The 20,473-nt window shown below is 42.5% G+C and overlaps 3 protein-coding genes across 15 annotated transcripts in view; all 3 read right to left on the bottom strand.

Moving 5' to 3' along the window:
- LOC111571008 (receptor-type tyrosine-protein phosphatase S-like) overlaps window positions 1-6,774 on the bottom strand; it is a 68,914-nt gene extending 62,140 nt beyond the window's left edge. For 7 of the 13 annotated variants that reach the window (XM_023274048.3, XM_055014172.1, XM_055014173.1 and 4 more), the window contains exon 1: window positions 6,413-6,769. The gene's annotated coding sequence lies outside the window, so the exon portion shown is untranslated. Of the gene's footprint in view, window positions 1-6,412 lie in introns of all 13 variants that reach the window. The other 6 variants (XM_055014170.1, XM_055014171.1, XM_055014169.1 and 3 more) reach the window with 3 other exon arrangements.
- A 3,109-nt stretch (window positions 6,775-9,883) lies between these two features.
- On the bottom strand, window positions 9,884-13,556 carry fem1a (fem-1 homolog a). Its single transcript, XM_023274059.3, has one exon. It carries the CDS (start codon window positions 13,374-13,376, stop codon window positions 11,523-11,525), a length of 1,854 nt encoding a protein of 617 aa, XP_023129827.1. The 5' UTR covers window positions 13,377-13,556; the 3' UTR covers window positions 9,884-11,522.
- A 3,442-nt stretch (window positions 13,557-16,998) lies between these two features.
- LOC111571011 (C2 calcium-dependent domain-containing protein 4C-like) lies at window positions 16,999-19,948 on the bottom strand. The gene is made up of 3 exons (XM_023274061.3): window positions 19,607-19,948; window positions 18,296-19,047; window positions 16,999-18,166 (listed from the first exon to the last, which is right to left on the bottom strand). Exons 2-3 carry the CDS (start codon window positions 19,016-19,018, stop codon window positions 17,615-17,617), a joined length of 1,275 nt encoding a protein of 424 aa, XP_023129829.1. The 5' UTR covers window positions 19,019-19,047; window positions 19,607-19,948; the 3' UTR covers window positions 16,999-17,614.
- Window positions 19,949-20,473: the final 525 nt, after the last annotated feature.

Genomic DNA, 20,473 nt, shown 5'->3' with positions numbered 1-20,473 from the left:
AAAACACAGCTGAAAAAGCTGATTACCAACAACTTGCACAACTATTAACAACTCGAGAACTCAACATTTCAGTGGCAGGACTGATCTTTAAGGTTATGTATGCTGCTGAACAAATCCTATTTATGTGCTACTCGGGCGACCAGCCTTAGCGGTTCTGTCACTAACCAGCCATTGCATGACTTCCTGATGGAGATGAGATTTGTGACGCCAAATGAATTTCTCCTTGAGGGACGATAAAGTTGTGAATAGAATTGAAAACCGGAGTAATGGGGTAGAAAAGCTGCATTTGTTCTCTGTCTCAATGCTGGAATCAGACAGAGAGTGCATCTCCGTAAGTGAAGAGATGAAATGCTTGTCAAGGGTAACAGACTTGTGCACGGATGCTTTCCACCAATGACTGACCATTACTCTCACCTCCGTCAAGCTAATACCTCATCCAAACTGGCATCCCTCAGTGCTGTGGAGACAGAATAATCATGAAATGCCACAAACAAATGTGGGGTTGCATTCAAGAGCCATGTCAACCAGTCCCACCGCCTGCACACCTGCACACACACACACACACACACACACACACACACACACACACACACACACACACGCACACACACACACGCACACACACACGCACACACACACAGAAACATATCACAGACTGCACAATGCTCCGGCTGACCCCAGAGAGAGTCTAATCTTCTAGCTTTTAAGTTTTCTGTCTGTGAGTTGTGATGATGGAATGGAGCCATAAGCTTCCTGGACATCGTTCCTTTTCCATCCTGCACAGTAAAGGTCTTTAAAGTAGCAAAACTGTTTCACTGATGCAAGATGTTATTTCACTGGCATGTGGAAACATGCCAGAACTTTGTCTTTTCTTGGATTTGTAGAGCTGACTACAACAGGACACACTTTTCTGGATATGATACATGTGCAGACACCAGGTTTATTTATTGGGAAATTTTCCAAGCGTTACCTGCATTGTAACATGGAATTATTCACATGAAGACCTTCTGAAGTTTACAGCCATGCTAACTGCTTATGAGGTTGTATTTACCAGCAGCGTTTTGAGCTGAATGCAAACATGAACTTGCTAACAAGCAACACCCTGCTACCCTGCTGATTCTGATGTAGTGTTTGTTAGGTGTACCATCTTAGTCTGCTAATTAGTCTTAAACATAGTACTGCTGAATCTAGTTGAGATGAAGTAGCGTTTACCAGGTATTTGGTCATAAACCAAAGTGTTAGTCAAATTAACATTCTTACCTAATAATATTGCTCCATAAACAGCCAAATCAAGTTCTTTTTACCTTGTTAACATCTCTATCTGCTGGTTTATAGGCTAGAATACACATTTTGAGCGAGAAATAGCAATCTGAGCATTTCTGCCTTGAATCTGCAGTGACCATCTCAAAATCACTTAGACTTTAATAAGAAATAAATCTAAGTAAATGATGACGTCGACTTGTAAAGGCACATAACATTATTCTTGTTCAAAATTAAGTTCTGGTGTAAGGCCGACTTGATCTGATATTACAGCTTGGCAATATGTAGAGCGGACTGCATTTACAGTGTTTAAGTAGAGTTTTAAGTGAGCTGGTGTGCTTGAGCTACAGCAAGGGGAAGGAGGGGTAGATGGGAAAAGAAGCAAAAACTAAATACATCTGCACATTTAACAGGAAGCAACAGTGTTGAGTTACGTCTAAGTCAATATTAAGGCATGATGGGATTGTTTTAATGGGAAAAAATTTGTAACTTTAATATACAGAGATTGACTTTTATGGATTTAATCAATGAGGATCACCAAAGTCGTTAAAATTTCACCCAAGGGTGACATGGATTCAATGACAGTCTAACAGTTTATCAAACATTTCACTTGGACCACAAATGTGAACCTCATGGTGGCTCTCCAAAAGTCAGGAAGGTTCATGCTTTGGGCACCATGAAAGTTAAATTTCCGGGTTTCCATCCAATAGTTGTTGACTGACATTGCTATACCACAAATTTAACATACACTAACATGGTTATGAAGCCCCAGCTAACCTAATAATAGCTTGTCATAATGATTTAATGGCCCTGATAAGACTTGGCTAGTGAGGGTATTACTGTGCACGACAGTTGTACAGTTTTGCTGCTGGCATTAGCATTTATATGGCTTCCCCAAATAAAGCAAAGCCAAGTAAAGTCGTATTATTTTATGATCTCAGTATTATTTTGGCATCATTCCAGGCCCAATTAATTCATCCCAACCTCTCCTGCACTGTACATGCACACTCCAGGACTAGAAAATTCTCCTGACGTCTTGTCAAATGCTTGAGGCAAGGTAAATAGAATATTCTGCTGTTTGAACATTATATTTCAGGGTAACTGTACACTTCAAAGCGGACGGTGCTCCCTCTTTCTCCAAGTTCTGATTAGTCAGTTTGCCTTCTGCTTTATCAGCCATCTTGTCAGTCAGCCCAACCCTCCTAATGACTCCTGTCAGTCAGGGATGTAACTGTCAACTCGCGTCAGTGGCTGCGCTTCCTCCTCCCATGATTGGATAATGAGCTGTGCACATCAACACATTTGGCCATTTTCAGCACAATCGTGGGCAGAGAAAGGAGCTCAGACAATGCGTGTCTCGTCGTTGCAACGCGCAGAAGTTGTCTGTAAGAGGGACTTCTGTAAAACTTGATGAGAAGAATGAGATGTTGAAGCAGAGAAGCAGGGTTGACCAGAGGACAGCGAGGCAGCAGCAGCAGTCTTCTTTTGCATAAAGGAGGAGGAGAGCAGAGGGGGAGGGGAGCAGAGGAAGGTGAAGATGTCTTCAGATGTGGCAGTTGTGATGAAAAGAGAGGCGAACGACTGAAGACAAGAGGTGGAGGAGAGAGGTAGTGGAGCAGTGTGCATTATTCATCCCTGCTGACACATCAGAATCTCTGATTCATCTGGAGAAGGGCATCAGTCAAGTCACAACCTATCTCTTAGCCTTCACTCATAAGCGCACACAAACACAGGACCAACACGCACACACACATAATTGCAAATGACCTCGTGGTTGAAAAGGGATAATTATGGGGCTGACTCTCTAGAGAGATCCCCCACAAAACAAAAACAGCACAAAGAAACGTCTTTGTGCTACAAGGCTGTAGCACAGATTCCACCAGGTATAATGAATTCCCTAAACTTCTTTATGGTCATATAAATAACTGATCTACATATTATCTATGCAATTATAAATATAGTTCTGCTCAGGAGGACATCAGTAATAAGATCCTGCAATACTGGACAAAACTAGTGTAAAAGGTAGGCAGAATTATACTCCCTAAAAATTATTCAGAATTGTATATATACCATTTACAGTTTATTTATTTATTATGAGCAAGTTGCACTTTTTTGGAATAAAAACACCATTCAGCTGAGTGCAAGTTTAATGACACTAATGTATTCAAATGAACTGAATAATAATTGAGTTGAATAATTCAAATTTGCATCAAGATAATATGATCATATGGGTTTTTTTTCAGAAACAAAACTCTACATTATCACATTCAAACAAACTGCAAGTTCACATGCAAATGTTTGTCTAACGCAATAAACACTCCTTGATGTTCACATATGTTACTCGCTGCATCGTGATATGTGGTGATTAATTCCACACAGAGTAACACTGTGTCACACAGTATGTGATTGCATTTAATGGACTGTGTGTGTGTGTGTGTGTGTGTGTGTGTGTGTGTGTGTGTTCCTATGTGACTGCTCGCCGTGTGTTCTCATATCAGCAATGTGATGGTTGGTCAATATGGTTTAAATCAATATGACAATACCATAAGAGTGCCACTTTAAAGTCTGTATACATCATTAGACAACTAATGCTTGTACAGTCCCACAGAATACATACAATTTGATGCTAAGTGCCATTAAATGTGTTCCCCATTACAAAACTTAACTACCTCGTTTCAACATTTATGTATAAAATTAGCTCAGAATTACCCATTTGACTATAATTTTGTAAAGCACTCATGTGGTATGATCATATGTCATAATGCTGATTTAATGCCCAGCCATAATAGAGATAATGTATCTCTATTATGGCAATAAGACCTAAAAAAATACATGTTTTTCAAGTCCTGTTGGGCTTCCTTAGATTTCCTCCTTTTTCACTCATTAAGATCTACTTCTCCTTGGGGCTTTCAGGACAGGGGTATCCTAAGCTTTAGGTTTTAATGCCCTCAAATTTAAAAAAAACCCAAACAATACAAATGGCTGTAAATTAGATTGAATAGGCAAATGTGATTTTTATGAAAACTGGTATATCAAAAAAAGACATATTTTAATAATCGAAAAGCATTTGCTCTGATAATTTCATTCATACTGCCTGGCCTTGAAGGCTTCATTCTGCATGCAGCATATACATTTTTTTCAGCAGCCTCTGAATATAAAAGAAGGGAAGCAGAGCAGACAAAAGCTCCCTGTTTGGAAGCCTTTGAAAAGGTCAATTAATATCAATGCCTAGACAACAACAAAGTTTCTGTCTGCTTGTAATACAGGTGGCTACACTCGCAGCATTAAAGTTGCACGCCTTGATGTGTTCCTGCCTTCCAGCTGACTGGTGCAAAGCGAAGCTAATGGAGAGTGTACACGGAGATTCTGACAAAATCCAGGCATGGGCATAACATGTAACACCAGGGAAGAAAGAGAAGAGAAGAGCGGAGCAGTTAGGGCTGTGCGGCTGCGAGAATCTGGGAATAAGACTTCAATGAGGCCTTTGACGTGAAACCAAAGCTGCTCTAGTGGGAGCACACATCATCTGGCATATTCAAGTCTAGATGGATCTTACAGTGGTGCCTGTTTGGAGGGAGTGGAAAATCATTGAGGCCTATGGTTGAACCCTGTGAAAAGCTATTTAAAGAGAACATGCCATCACTGATTTCATAAACTACGGCTCCTAACAGTGCCTGCATGAATACCTGTGGGGCCACGCATCTCTTGACTCTTAGAAGGGAATATTTGATCTGTTTCCAACTGACAGACAGAGGAAATTTGCCAGTTAAATTATTCTGCTTCCACATAATGACTTTTCCCTGTCATAAAAATGCAAATATCTAGATCCCAGGCCCCCTCATGAAGGTGGAGTACCTTGTGTGTTCTGTTAGACACAGAGTGGAGCTGAAAAGACAGGAAAAAAAAAATCAGGGGATCTACTAAAGAGAGGAATCCATGCGTAAAAATGACTGATTAAAATAATTAGGAATGTGGAAATGGTCTGGAACAATAACCAGCAAACGCACAGTGCCCCAGGGAAAATTTCCCATCTGTGTTTGAGGAGGAAGACCTCCCTCGGATTCACCACGACAGTGCGATTTTCCAGTTTACGGAGGGCCACACAGGGGAAAATAGAGAAATAAAAAAACTTAAACAGGCATTTGGAGTTTACATGATTAAATTCCAAACAAGCTATAGCCCTCGGAAAATGTGTCAGGATGAATCGATGTATCATTAAATTACACTGTGCCTGTGCGCGTGAGTGGCTCTGTTAACTGTAAATCCTTCTGCGTATAATTATAGACATATGAGAGGTCTACGGACTAAAAAAGCTCTGCCTATATGTGCAGATGGGCTTGTTTTAAGTAATGTTTGAGAGCAGCAGATGCAGCAGCCACTCTATTGTCTAGAAAACAGTGTTGCTAAATTAGTCCATCCGCTTTGACACCTGGTGCTTTCAATAGCAAAAAATCTTTCTGGTATTAATAAAATAGCCCATATGGTTTCCTGATGTGTGTGTGTGATAGCCACGTACAAAGTGCTGGGAATGACATTATCCTAAATTTCAGTTAGCAGTGGCATCAGTGAAACATACAGTACAGTGGCAGCAGGATTTAGAGTTTCATGACTCCTCTTCTGAAATTCTATAGGATGCATTTATTTTTTTTCTCCATCATTTTGCTCAGCAATGTGCATTTTTTGTGTTTTTGAGACTTGAAAAAATCTAACTGGACATTAGGCTCATTATACCTGCAAAGTGCACTGAAGAGGCCATTTAAAAAGCACTTTAAATGCGAGGTGGATGAGGAACAAAGGCTTTGCCAGTGTGCCCGGGTCCCTCACGCTGCCCAGCCAACAATAAGGAGGGGGGTGAAGGGAGACGCGCACTCGCAGCGCTGTTGCCAATCAGCCTGATCTGCACAAGCCCGCGGTGAGCTGCTTCTTTATTTTTTATTTTCTAACCTAACAAAGTCGCAGGTGATGCTGCGATGAAAGAGACACAACGCAAAGAAGGAAACCCCTGAGACACACAAAACGATGAAATTCCAACCCCCGCCCCCCGGCCGGGATCTCGTTTAGTTTCCAAAGCTATTCGACAAAAGTGCCCAAAATGAGGCAGGGTGGGTGGGGTGCAAAGTGTGAGAGGATGCGGGATGCCGCTGCTGGTTACCTTGGTAGGAAGTGCTCCGTCTTCTTTACTGTCTGGGAGATTCATGTGGGTGGATTTGCAGCTGGAAGCTTCCTTGGAAACAGCAAGGATGGATGTAATCCAGTGGCGGCGGCAGCAGCAGCACTCGGAGAAAGGTCTGCCTTTGTGCAGGAGGATGCATGCACACACATCGCCGGCAGTTTCCACCTCCAGCCGCCGTCCAACGCTGCCGACCGACCGACCGACCGACCTCTCGGGAGCGCAGCGGACAACGCAGGCTGTTGCTCAGCCCTTTTGTCGGGAGAGCATTGCTAGTCGGGCGGCCTCAGATACTGCTGGTTGATGTCATTGATACTCCCCTGCCTTCTTTCTTAATGCCCTCCTCCTTTCACTGCCTCTCCTCTCCTCCCCCTTCCTCTCTCTCTCTCTCTCTCTCTCTCTCTCGCACACACACCGGAGCCCTCCCCCTCCCCCCTACACATGACGTGATGCAGGCAAGATCTCCAATAGCAACCGTATCCCCCATCACCCCTATTACCCCCATTACCTCCCCCCCTTCTCTCCACTCAACATCCGACCCCACAGCACCTCCTCATCCAAGCCTCTTCCTGGATCGCTGACTGGTGCAAAAGAGGTGGCTGCTGAGGCAGGTCGGTCTTGTACAATGGTGACTGACTTTTCTTTTCTTTTTTTTTCTCCCCAGTGTGTTCCCCGAGGGGCTAAAATGAAGATAAGCACCTTGAAACCCCGTAGATTCCCATAATATAGTGTCTAATTATAGCTGTTGGCAGGAACACAGAGTCAGAGTCCCATATCAGCTCCCACAGAGCAAAACTCCCACACTAAATTATAGCTGGACACTCTCACTTGTAGGAAAACACAACTGGTGGCGGGACATCATGAGGATATATTAATAATGCCACAGGAGGTAAATAATGCAATCACATCTGAGGACAATGGATGATAATAACTTTGCTGTTTATGCTGCTGGAGGTAGCGTTCAGTTTATTAGGCACATCTAGTTGAAACTATTGCACTCTAACAGCTCCTGCAGTGAATCTACCTACATGAAGGTTAGAAATGTTCATTCTGTAGAGGCTGATGACTCGATGTTAAGATTATTTTAAATGTAGTTGGTAGTACTGTTCTGTTATTTATCATCAGGGGTGTGTGTAATATTTTATACCTTCTATTTATATCAGTGAATTCACGTTAATGAGGTAAGTAAAATGTGTCACTTTAAATGCACTTTAATTTTATTACTCAACCATGTAATGTGAGTGAAGTATACTTTCTCAGTTTTTCTTTTAATGAAGATCATAGCAAAAAATCTAAGTGACATATGGAATAGATTGATTCATCCTATTATACTTGAGTATACCAACCCAAGAAAATTGTAGCACAAAATGGAAAAATCTGTATATTTTCAGCAACAAGAAAGAAAGCATCACAATGACTGTCTGCAGTCTACAACAAAGAATGGCTGGACGGAAATTTCCAATTTAAAAAAAAAAAAAAAAAAATCTAAACCTTACCTTGAAGTTTGGAGAATGCTTAGAATACTGGTAAAATGTAACCACATATGTGTGTATTTTGAACCATTTATGTTTAGCACGTTATCAAAATCTTGTTCTGGTACCGTTTCCCACATCAATGCAGTATTTTGCCTGATAATATGAGTAAAAATGAAAAAAGAAGTGAAAATGATGACAAAGCCCTTTGCCTTTAAACTTAAATGAGCCCACCCAGACTAACACACCTCTTTGTTTTTTTAAGATTTGGTCTTATTTAGGTCACACAACATGACAAAACAACCGCCACAAGGGCAAATTCTGAAGTGTCGGAGTGTGGTGTTGGAGGTTGGCAGGGCACCTCAGGACAACATGAAGGAGGCTTTATTCTGGCTGTTCTGCTGACACCCATCCAACACCCTGCAAAGACGCTCAGCATCAACAGCTCTGGCTTCACATGATTTCCTTTCATCTAGATACATTACAAATGTATATTTGGCCTCTTGCTAAAAGCCATTTTCAATAACTCATCCTCTCTTTCTTCACAGACACAAAGACTGTTTGTTACTGTGAGAAAAAGACAGAAAAACTAACCAACTGCCACCATCTCTGATAACTGAAAGCTATAATTTTTGAGCATTTCACATGGTCTTAAAGGGACAAAGGGTTCCGGTCTGATTGATTTTCTTTGTTGCTAGTGACATCTAGTGGGAAGTTATAATTATTTGATGTTGCATTTAGTGGAGGTTTGAAGTGTGAACACACAAAGTTTATGAATCCTGGTAAAGGTGTCACATTTTTCTATAGTAGCTTTTGTGAGAAAAAAAAAGACAAACTCTTAAAAATAAGTTGAACATAATGAAAATAAAGGCAATTTCTGTGGAAAAGTAGAAAGTGGTGGGATGTCTTAATTTCCACCCAAGTAACACATAAGACATGTTCTCTTCAATTTGTCCCAATATTAACAGTTGTAGTGTTCTTTTATATCCTTATATAACGGCACCCAACTTGCAATGACACACACACACCATGATTAATAACCATGACTAACCTCTACAGAGAGGTGAAAGGTCAGATCTGCCATAGGAGACCCCCCCCCCCCCAGATTAGGTCAGCATCTCTTTATATACAGTCTAAGGTCAGTATTCAGTTTCTGGTTTGATGACACGTAAGTACGGTGGATACATGTTGTCACATGAACTGGAACCACCATTTACCAGCTGGCGTTAACTCTGCCAACATGACACCTGTCACATTCTCAGTAACAATAGCAGGTTAGTAGTTAATAAAGACTTTAAGATTCCAGTGATATATTGTGTCTGTTTCCTGTCAGAATAAAGCAGTCTCTGTTGTCTGTGTGCTGTCTCTGCCAGTCACCCTGTGACCTGCCTGACTGTATAGCGTTACAGTATTCCCATTTTCAGAGTTGAAGCTAGGGCAAAAGATCCCTAAAATTAGCAGGGTAAGTGCCCTGTCTCTACCACTGCCCTGCAGCAGTGACGTTAATTGCACTCTATTTATACTTTAAGAGTGCAGGACTCAGAAAGATCAAGTTTCTGTTATGCTTTATTTTAGTGTCCTGAAGTTTATGAGTAGTTGAAAGCCTGTGTTTGCTATAAAGAGCTGCAATAAATGGTCGCTGATCATTTTTTAATAATGTGCACTTCAAAATAATACGTGTTCCACCAACTAAATAGGATAATTTCATGCACCTGGCAGTTGTAATGAAATAGTACGAGTTTTATGTCCTGCAACTGCAACCATTTCAATCCAATCTAAATATGTGTAATGACGCTCTTAATGCTGTCCATCGTAAACAACAGCACTCAAACTGAACAACTATAATACATCGGAGCACAGAAAGAAAGATTAATGTTCAATTTTGGAGCCTAGTTTCCGATCAATAACCATACAAAGCAAAATGTTGCAGATGCAGAAAACACACATGAAAGCTGAGATGACCCACACACAAGCATGTACATTCTGTTGCGATACTGAATTTTATTCAGGTATCTTCAACACACTTTTGTTCTTGAGTTATCATCAGTTAAATGAATCAGGTGAGAGAGAGAAAGGCAGCGACAGTTCAGAGCCTGAATGTAAGGTGTCTAGGATTTGTAGAGCCTCTCAGTGTGCATTCAACTTGGTGGTGCTTAGCACAGGCAAATAAAACATTCATGATAAAACAAGACAAATAAAAGAGAGACTATTTAATATAAGACTAAGATGCAGGGATGGCCACAGAGCCATCTGTTCCATCTCTGTGAGCTGCATCTGAGGTTAAAAGGAAATTTCACTCCAAAACAGAACTGACACATGATCTTGGACAGTTAATTTGTGACTCGTGGACACAAACAGCAGCACCATGGCTCTGCCGTTACCCTCCAAACCTCTGAAGCTGCTTCTTTGACACTGAATTAAATATCTTAGTTGTTTATGTCATTAAACAGGAAGAGAGATGCAGGCACACTTTGGACTAAAGTTTGAAATTGTTCATTCATATATTGGAAGAAATTTAAGAAGCCATTCTTAGTTCAGAAATCCAGAACATACCCACTTATTGTCAATGAAGCAGCCCCAGTCCTTTTATCATGTTAAGGTAAGAAACTGCAGAATAACACCATGTAAAATCTGTTTATGCAGTAAATTTTTGCTCTAAACTGTTTGCCTCTGATTGGAATATTATAATCTGCATAGGTTATAAAACATCTGTGTGGAGGAGTGTTAAGACAAACAATGTTACCTGTTTGTTTTACTTAGTCAAAGAGACACCACTCCGCCCAGGTCTCATGTAAGTCCTTCAAGTATTGGCTCTGCGGGTTGATGAATAGTGTCCCAGTATGAAACTTGACTCAATGATCTTCTGGAACTGGGATTTTTATATCCCAACTTTGTGTTATTACTTCAGCTTATAATTAAGAAGTTAATTGCTTTTCATTTTGCCACCAGTTTATGGTCTGTAACAGAACATTTGGCACAGTATTTTCAACACCTTCCCAGTATCAAAGAAACATAGCAGATGGTATACGTGAATGAATCGAACCATGCAAAAAATGCCAGCAGGCAGTTGAGTTTGCTCAAATGCTTCCTTTCTGAATGAATATGCAAAACAACATATGAGCTACCATATTCACACTTCATTTTCATGCATGTTATCTGACTACTTTGATCAGATGCTTCATAGTAATAATACTAAAACCCATCTTTGAGACACTTCAGCCACCAGAAAACCCACACAGGCACCATAATACTTTAACTCCTTCTTAGTGGGAGGAACCTAGGGGAAATGCATTAAAGCCTCTATGAATTTGAAGTTTCACCCACCATTAAATAGTAACAGAAACCAACAATCACTTTAAAAATCTATGTGACTTATTGTTAGAGTAAAGCGATAACTGACCAGATCTCAGCCAGAGACTTAAGCCCAGAGGCTGGATGTTTATTGCTATGGTTTGGTCTGACACAAGGCTGGTACAGCCAGGAGTGGCGCAGAAGTCAAGAGGAGACAAAGATGAGGAGAATGGCGAAGACAAAATGTTTGTGGCAGGTCATAATAAAGTCTGGGGGAGATGCGGAAGAGTAGTGCAGGGGTGTCTCTGCAGGGTGGAGAGCAGTGGAAGTCAGTGCAGTTCAATGAAAGCCTCCATCTCCTCAGAGATCAGTCCTCTGTAGGGCAGTCTGTGCCTTTCAATTGCACGTGCTGCCAGGCACTGAAGGGTGATGTAGTTCAGCGGGTAGAGGGCCGGGTGTCCGCTGCTGTGCTCATCCAACAGCTCATAGGCCGTCTTCCTCTGTGCATTCGTAGCATCAAAGTGAGCCCCTGCCTTCATAAGTAGTGCCATAATCTCTGGACAACCGTTGTTAGCAGCGATGTGCAGTGGCGTGTTGTTCTCACTGTCACGTGAATCGACATCCGCGCCACACTCTAGAAGCAGCGCTGCCACCGCCTGGGAGGGGAAGCGGCCCACAGGGTAGCGGCCCACAGATGTGGTTTCTTTGTCTACAGCCATGTGGAGGGGAGTGAAGCCAGTCCGACCTCGGGGGTTCAGCTTGAGCAAACGGTACACCGTGTGCTTCTTCTGGTGTTCCTGTTCCGGGCTGCACTCAAGCTTCTCCAACAGAAAGATGAGGTGGAGGATGATGGAGAGAGCTTTGGTGAATTGAGGAGCTTCTGGAGGATTGTCCCTCTGTGCCACTGCTCTCTCTACCTCCCTCACACTTTTCCCCAGAACAGTCATCAGATCGTGGAAGGTGATGCGTGTTGACAGGGTGCCTTTGGCCCGGTCTTGAAGAACAAAAGAGAAGAGCTCTGCAAAGGACAGGAAACTGGAAGCTGTCATGGGACTGAGAGGGTCCAAGTTGCTTTGCTGCATGTCCAAAGCATATTTCCACAGACTGATGCAGCGTTCAAAGTTGCCTGAGTCAGCATACACAGCTCCCCTATAGCGGATGTAGTAAGAGGTGTCTGGATGAGATGGCCCCAGGATGCGCTCACGAACCAACAAGGCTTGCATCCTCATCTCATCGGGGTCTGTGATCAAAGCTTCCAGTTCCTCTGCAGTGCTCACCTCCTGTGCACAGCCGTAGGCGGGGATTGGAGGACCAGGTGGAGGCTTGGCCAGGGATCCAGCTTTGTCCCCTGGCTGCCTCAACTCCATGGCCCTTCTCCAGTACCTCATCGCCCCCAACAGATCACGTTTTTTGTCCACAAAAGTAGCCCCAAGGAGCTCAAGTGCATCTATGCGTTCCTCCCTGGAGGTGCGAGGCTGGTGGGCCAAATACTCCACAATGTTGGTGTGACCTGTTACACTTGCAGCCAGCAGCGGGGTCATCCCATAGCCATCTCTCTCCATGCGGGCGTTGCACTTCAGCAGCATCTTCATGATGTCCAGACTCCCTGACTCAGCACAGTCGTGAAGGGCGGTGTTTCCTTTCACGCTTTTGCGGTTGACATCAGCACCGCGGTCCAGGAGGAACTTGGCTATCTCCTTGTGGCCCTTGTAGCAGGAGATCATGAGGCAGGTGTGGCCGTGGCGGTTGGCGACCTCCATGTCGGCTCTGTGCTCCACCAGGTAGCGGACGATCTCCAGGTGACCGTCGAAGCAGGCAGCTCGGAGCGGCGTTGAGTTAGTTAGTGTTGCATTGTTCACTGAGGCACCGTGTTTCAGTAGCGTCTTGACCACCGGGAGGTGACCGGCCGCCGAAGCCGCCCACAACGGCGGAGCCCCCTCGATGGTCTCGCCGTCAAAGTTAACCGAACCCCCGAGTTCAACATTTGCTTTACAGTGTTGAAGGAGGTAATCAACGACCTCCAGGTGTCCGTATCGGGAGGCTATGAGCAGAGGGGTTCCTCCCTGGGTCTTTTCCTCGGCTAAAGCCTCCAGTTCCTCAGGAGTTTTGTTGCTCAGCAACTTCTGGATAAGTTTCAGCTTACCATCTCTGGCCGCGTTAAAAACCGCCGTGGTTATATCCATTTTACAGGCTCTGTGCTGACTCGCTGGGCTCCAACCCCATTACCACTCGTTTATGGAAAAACTGGCGAGTCTGGTTTTAAATAGCAGAGTACGGGAATCTTAGTTTGGACTCGGTTTCCAGTTCACATCTTTCTGCCATTTTGAGGGTGCTGTCAAGATGGCGTTTGTGTTGTTTGACAGGTCTCTGTTTACGATTTCACTGAGGCATTGTGGGTGATGTAGTTTTGTTGTAATCTCTGGTCTCAACAACAGGAGGCGTTTCAACGATAGCGAACGGCATATCCCATGATGCATGCGTGTTTAAAGGCCTACCAGCTGATGGGTTCGTTTGTTATGGCTGTTCGGACCAACAACCTGCACCGTCTCCAGCAGACAGAGAGCACCAGCTGATGCCCGGTCCACAAACCTAATACACCTTCAGGAAGAGGACTAATTTAAAGGTAAATTCAGTCCTGTCACCATACATACAAACAAATGTACGGGACATTAATAATGTTGCTATATAATATTTTCCCCTTTAATGTGCTATTACAATTTTAGTTCTTTGATTATTTTATTTTTTATTACTTGGTTTTTGTTGCATTTTTTTTTCATTTGAACTGAAATTTTATATTTATCTCTTTTTTGAAATTTACCTTGTTTATATATATACTGTTCCACCTTTTACCTTTCTTTGGTCATTTCTTTTTAATTCTGTTTGACCTGACTGACTTCCTGTTGTAGTATTGTCTTCCTGAATATCCTCCTTTTTGACTTGTCTGTCAAAGTGCTCAATAAACTGTTTTTAAAAGTGGTTATTATTATGATTATTAATTGATATTATTATTGTTATTATCATCATTATTATTCTTGTTAATAATGATGATGATAATAATAATAATAATAATAATAATAATAATAATAATAATAATAATAATAATAATAATAATAATAATAATAATAATAATAATAATAGTAGCAGATATGTGAGTTTCATGTTGAAATTCACATGACAAATGCTGGTGAACACATTTATTCCTTTGCTGGACACACTAGAAAACTGGCACGAAGAGTTAAAGATAAATGAGATGTTGGAGTCTTTTATGTGTAGCAGTGACTCTGTGTACTGTCCTCATTGTATAACCTTTATTCACAGATTAATTAAATTAAATTAAAACTAACAACAAATCAGCCCTGAAATCAAATTATGAGTGTCAGTGAATCCAAATCATGCAGGTTGGATAAAGCTATAAATAACACATTGAAATGACAGCAACCTGAATTGCACATGCAGTGAGGCCTCTTGCACTGTGAGCAAACATTTGCCATCATCCACTGCTAACAGCATCAGTAATTGGTTGAGGCTGCTGCAGCCATGTCACATTAGTAACAAGGCGGCTAAACCATTCTCCATCAGTAACAGTATTATTCATACTGTTTGGCAGCATTTTCTCTGCTAAACTGTTCCGTAAATGCAGGGACAATAACACGGCGTTTAGGTGATTACGTTCTATGCTTTGTCCTGTGTTCGTTGCAAAGAAATATTTTTTTTTCATTATGGTACTGTAATACAAGTACCACCCAGCCAGCTATCACATCTTTAAGGTCCTGCCACAGAATAAATACATGTTAAAACATTATATGGATTTAAGCAGGGAACCCACATTACTAACGTGAACAGCGTTGAGGAGGCTACAATGCTTCATCCTCCTACATAAAGGCCACAGCTAGAATATTGAGTTAAATATTGACATTCATGAACCTGTACATGGCATTATTGCACCGCTCCACGAGATGAAAAATCCGTTTCATTTCTCCTTTTATATGCATAAATTTAGCGTTGCATGGAGCATCGCAGCAGATGAGAGTGAGAATGAGGGTGAAGGATTAGAATATGTTATAAATTCAGAGAACTTCACTTCAGGGGATTGGAAAACGGCTGTAATGACATGACGCCTCAGGATCACAGAGATCAGGATGGTAGTTATTTTCAGTTCTTTCTTACTGTAGAAGATGACAAAAACACCTCGGAAAAAACTGACACTTTGTGCATTGTTGTTTTTATGTATCTGATTTACCACAAATGAATAGCTTCTTTTTAAATGAGGTATAGAAATACTAGAGACAAAAGACTACTGTTAGGATTTTTAAAGCCCTTAAAGTCTGGTTGTCACTTAATAAGATCAGTAATTTATGACTAAATCTGCGACAATCCAAGTTTGTGTTCTTATATATTTATTCGTTAAGGGTATGTCACTCAAATCCCAACTCATTTTTTAAAATTAGGACTGAGTGGCGGTGCTTTTGTCATATTTGATTGAGAGCTCTGGTCATGTAAGCAAAAGCAACCCACCACCAGATTCATCAGTGGTGATGAATCAGATTTGGATTCAGAGTTTTGCTAGATCCTCATTGGTAAATAGAAATGTGTGACAACAAGCGAGGCAACATTTTCCAGTGAGCTGTGCCCACTTTAAATCAATAAGAGCACAGAGAAAGCAGCATAGACAGCACTCCCTCATGTGAAAAAACTCCGGCTTCATTACTACGCTGTTTGAGACAATTAGTTTCCACAAGTTTACAAACTAAAACACATCATCTGCATTTGATTATGCTGATTAAGACTAAACCTTGATGTTTTGCTTTGCAGTTTATTCAGTTCAGAGGTTCTCAGAGTTTTAAAGTGGAATTTCTACTCTGCAGTAATTTTCATTACAAAGTTTTACTACATCTATTGCGGAAAAATAATTGCTGAAATTTTCTTCAGGAGTTTTATCTCTTTGCTCTCAAGTCAGTAGGAAATTAATCTCCTGTAGGGCCACAGATGGATGCTTCTCATGCTGGTGCTTATTGAGACTTATTCCAGTACTTTCTAACCCTTGGGCATAGGCCTCACAGTGATCTCAAGCCTGTTTATATTTTATAATGAAATCTATTTTTCTTTCCTTCTTGGGGTCATAGGAGCAGCTGTCCCGATGTGTTTGGGCAGAGGGCAGGTTGCCGTTTCATTAAAAGCTGCCAAAAAATGGTTTTGAAGTTCTAAATATATTTTAGGGCTCACTGGGATGCCATTCTGGTGTTTCACCAGCAGAGGAGGCCTAAGATCCATTATTGGATAATATTCTTGCCTGACAAATGTGTTATTGTAGACTATAGTGTATATTCTGCATTTCCTTACAGCCTATTCCATCCGCACAAATACACATCCATTTAATAACCCAAATATTGAACACATAAATCAAGATATAACCTTGTACAGCTGATATTACTTCCAGAGCGGGACAATGTGTGCCACCATTTGTTTCAGGAGAGCAATTGATGCACAATCCTACCTAATGCCATTCTTAATAACTATTTGAAACTCACCAGAGGACAGCTTGAATCGGAAACATGCTTTTAAAATTAAAGAGGGAATTTGAATGCACACGGAGACAATATTGCGTGCAGAGAAACTGGATTAAAAGCCTCACAAATGACACCCAGCCTGCGCCTGTCTCAAAGGACCCAGCCTCAGAGCCGTTTGTAGGATTGGAAAGCTTGCGGGAGCAATGGAGGGTTTATAATCATTTCTAGGAGTTTCTCTTGATCGTGAGGCATTATTAGAAGACAAAGGGGTGCAGGTTAATGAAAAAAAACACTACAGTGAGTTTAGTGTTTTTATTTATAAGTTCAAAAGCATATCACATAACAGCAGTCATATTAACATTACATCCACTTGCAATTCAAATCCAAATCCCAAATATAATTTCTTTCAAGTAAACGGAGGCATTATTAATTTCCACGGTAACGTGCGTAAACTCACATGTAACATTACTGCTTTATTACAAAAATACAGCTTGCCATTGAAAAAACAGCTGATATAATACCGAGCCACATCACAACGCTCATCAGACAGGGTTACACCTTTTGTACCTGAACGCTGAACAGAGAAATACACAAACAAGGCCCACAACGCCACTGTTCACACTGTGCATTTACTGGTAAGCATATAAATAATTGTGGGTTCCATTTGTTTAAGCTGAACTAACAAACTAGTGATGGCAACTTGCAGATGCTTTTTGTTTTGTTGTGTTTTTTTTTTGTTTGTCCACTGACGTGCATAATACAGTGTGTGTGATACATCTTCCTTGTCATCAGTATGCTTCCTCCTGTCCAGTCTTCATCAGATCTTTGAAGTGAGATGAAAAGGTAGCCAGAGGAGAAAGGGGCCCTCAAGATGTGGAGATGCTTGCTTTCACCAAAGTCTTGACAGGGGCTCCCTAGAGGCCCGTGAGCAGCTCACTGAGCAGCACCTCCCTTTCTCCAAGCAGCACATCCCTCTTCAGGCTGGTTCCCTTGTTCACTACCTTTATCTTCATGGCCAGATTCTTTACTTGCGCCTGGGGCAGTGCGTCAAAGAAAAAGTCTTCGTTGAATACTGGATTACGGCTGTTCTTGATGATGGTGCTCCTTTGTTTCTGCTGCTTACCAGGGTTCAGATAGAGTGCTACACAACAGTTGATGCTCTTAATGTCTGTCTGCCTATCATAAAGGGCCTCGGCTGCGAGCACGCGGACCCTCAGCCGGGCTGCCTCTGGGTCGTAGTGGGTGCTCAGCCTCAGTGTCCCCCCCTTGTGGAGGTTGATAGTGTGCTCGCGCTGCAGGAGGTCCGATGCTGCACCCTTCAGGCCACTGCTTTTACATCCACGGAAGGCGGGAGAGGGAGGGCAGCGCATGCGGCGGCGCTGCATACTGGGGCTGTTGTCTGCTGAGCTGCATTCATCGGTGGAGAGAGAACTGTGGCGAGCCAGAGAGCGTTTGGCACGAGACACCTGGAGAGAGGAGAGAAAAGCAACAGGTTAACGTAACAGATTTGAATCAAACAAGGAAAACACTTGTGCACAAATTCACCGATAACGTTGTATTCTGATCTGTATACTGATAGAAACAGAAGTCCTTACCTTTGCTTGTGTCTCCTGAGTGATAGAGCGAAGAAGGGAGGCAGATCGGGAAAGGAGGGGGGAGTTAAAAGGGGATGACTCTGCTGAGGAGCAGGTGTCACTCTCTCCACCGCTGAAATAGCGATAAGGGTTGGGGTCAGCTGGAGCCAGCAGAGTTCCCCCCTGGGAGCGCCTCTGGGAGTTTGGGGAGGTGAGAGGGCTGCTGGGGTTGCTGTGGAACAGGCTCTCCTTGCGTCGGGTGTGAGGCGACTCCACCAGGGTGGAAAAACCATAAGAAGTCTGAGCCTTGGGGACATACGGCAGAGACATTGCAGTCTGCGACTGGGGGTCAGCATTGGTGTTGACATTTACACTGACCTTGTCACCAGATCCAGCACCTGGCTCATCAGCACTCTCTATCTGGATGATGTGACGGTTTGCCAACTTCTGGAGATTACGGGAAAAGAGGCGAGGGCTACAGGGGTTCTTGCTGCTCCGAGCTCTGGGGCTCTGGCTGCAGATGGCATGGTCGGAGGAGGAGGGTCTCAGGGTGGGGCAGTGCTGGGGTTCTGGGGTTAGAGTATCTTCTGGTGGGCAGCAGATAAGTTTGGGTGGGATGAAGAAATCAGGGATCTTGTCCGGAGTGAGCACATTGGCATAAACAATGGCCTCTGTTGTCTGCGGGGGCTGAGATTGTGTCCCACTGCTCTCCACGGAGCTGCGGAGCTTCTCCAGTAACCACATGCCCACTCAGATGCCTCAGCTCAGTTTCTCTATCAGCAGAGGCAGAAAAGTGATGTGTGAAGAGGAGGCACCACATTTAATGACAACAAACACACAAAATAGTCAGAATTACATCTTACTGTTCAGGTTTAAATGTTATTTCCTAAGGCATAAACCTCAAGTTAAATCTCTGTTGCCCTTTAAAGAAAAGCAGCCTCTTGAACCATGATTCACAAATCCAGTGAGGGATGAAGATTAAATATTTAAACCAGAATAATGCACTTTTCATTTCAGTTCATTTCAGTTCAGGCAGTAAAAGGTAGCCTACGCATCTCCAAAGAGCACTTTAATGAAACGTGACATTATTGTGCAAACATAATGAGATAAAAAAAAAACTATAAATATCCTCTAAACCATTTATAAGAGAAAAATGAATAAATCCAGAGTTTTCATCAAACCACGTTTTGTTTTTCAATAAAAAAAATCCTTAAAGTAATTGGAATTTTAATTACTCGAGGAAATATTTTAAAAGAACAAATGAGCAAAGATCGGTCTAAATAACTTTTCCACTCAAACAAAGCCCAAATTAATGCATTTAAATAAACCCACCTGTTGGCTGTGTAACTCTTTCCCTTCCAATAAACTGATCCGCGCTGACCGTGCGCTTCCCTGCAGCCTCTCCAAGCGCTCTCTCCGTGCGCCAAAGGTATTTTCCCCACAGTTGAAGTCCAAGTGTGATCCACAGCGCTCGCCAGCGGGAGAGGGCTGCTGGATCAGGCACTCTCGCTTTATATGATGGGGTCTGTGACTTCTGAGCCAATGAGAAGGTTGTGAAACCTCCCAGTGATATTTACCATGGAACTAGTCCCTGTGCAGGCACGAGGGGGGAGTCTCATTTAAAAGCTGTTCCTCCATCACCTACGAAGTGTTGCAAATTACATGGGCTCCGTATCTCACTGCCTCATTGATTTTTCTGAGAAAACGTCACTGATTGCATCTGCCGTTCACGTGAGAGCTATTCTCTCATGTACCATCAGATTGTGCGCCAATATCACAGGGACCCACCACATGCAAAGAAACAGACGCCTTAATTGGACTTCCTCGTGGCAAACTGGTGATAAAATGGAGTGGCAATATGCTGTGTTTCTACCCACCATCTGAACTCATTTACCACTGATGCTGCAGCACAGCTTTCTAATGTCTTTGCACAGAGGATTTTACACTGCGAGTGAAAACAACAACATAATAACATTGACAAAACACTATAATAAACTGCACCTTAATTTGAATCACAATCACAAACTAACAGTGGTGTGTTAAACTAAGGTAAATAATGAATCTGTTTAAATGTCCATCATTATGCATTGTTTTCAGCTTTATCAAAGAAGCCTTTCACCTTGTACACTGTAAAACAACATAAAGGTCGTAGGGATGTGAACCGGGGCTCTTGATGCTAACCACCGATCCGCTGTGCAG

The sequence above is a fragment of the Amphiprion ocellaris genome, chromosome 10 (assembly GCF_022539595.1).
Source record: "Amphiprion ocellaris isolate individual 3 ecotype Okinawa chromosome 10, ASM2253959v1, whole genome shotgun sequence".
NCBI classification, from domain to species: domain Eukaryota; kingdom Metazoa; phylum Chordata; class Actinopteri; family Pomacentridae; genus Amphiprion; species Amphiprion ocellaris.
This window is presented reverse-complemented; position numbering and strand designations above follow the sequence as displayed.

Bases quoted from the DNA above. Each gene is read 5' to 3' on its own strand.
- fem1a (XM_023274059.3), bottom strand. From the start codon at position 13,376: ATGGATATAACCACGGCGGTTTTTAACGCGGCCAGAGATGGTAAGCTG.
- LOC111571011 (XM_023274061.3), bottom strand. From the start codon at position 19,018: ATGTGGTTACTGGAGAAGCTCCGCAGCTCCGTGGAGAGCAGTGGGACA. The intron at 18,167-18,295 runs GTAAGGACTTCT...TCCTCTCTCCAG, and splicing joins CTCAGGAGACACAAGCAAAG to GTGTCTCGTGCCAAACGCTC.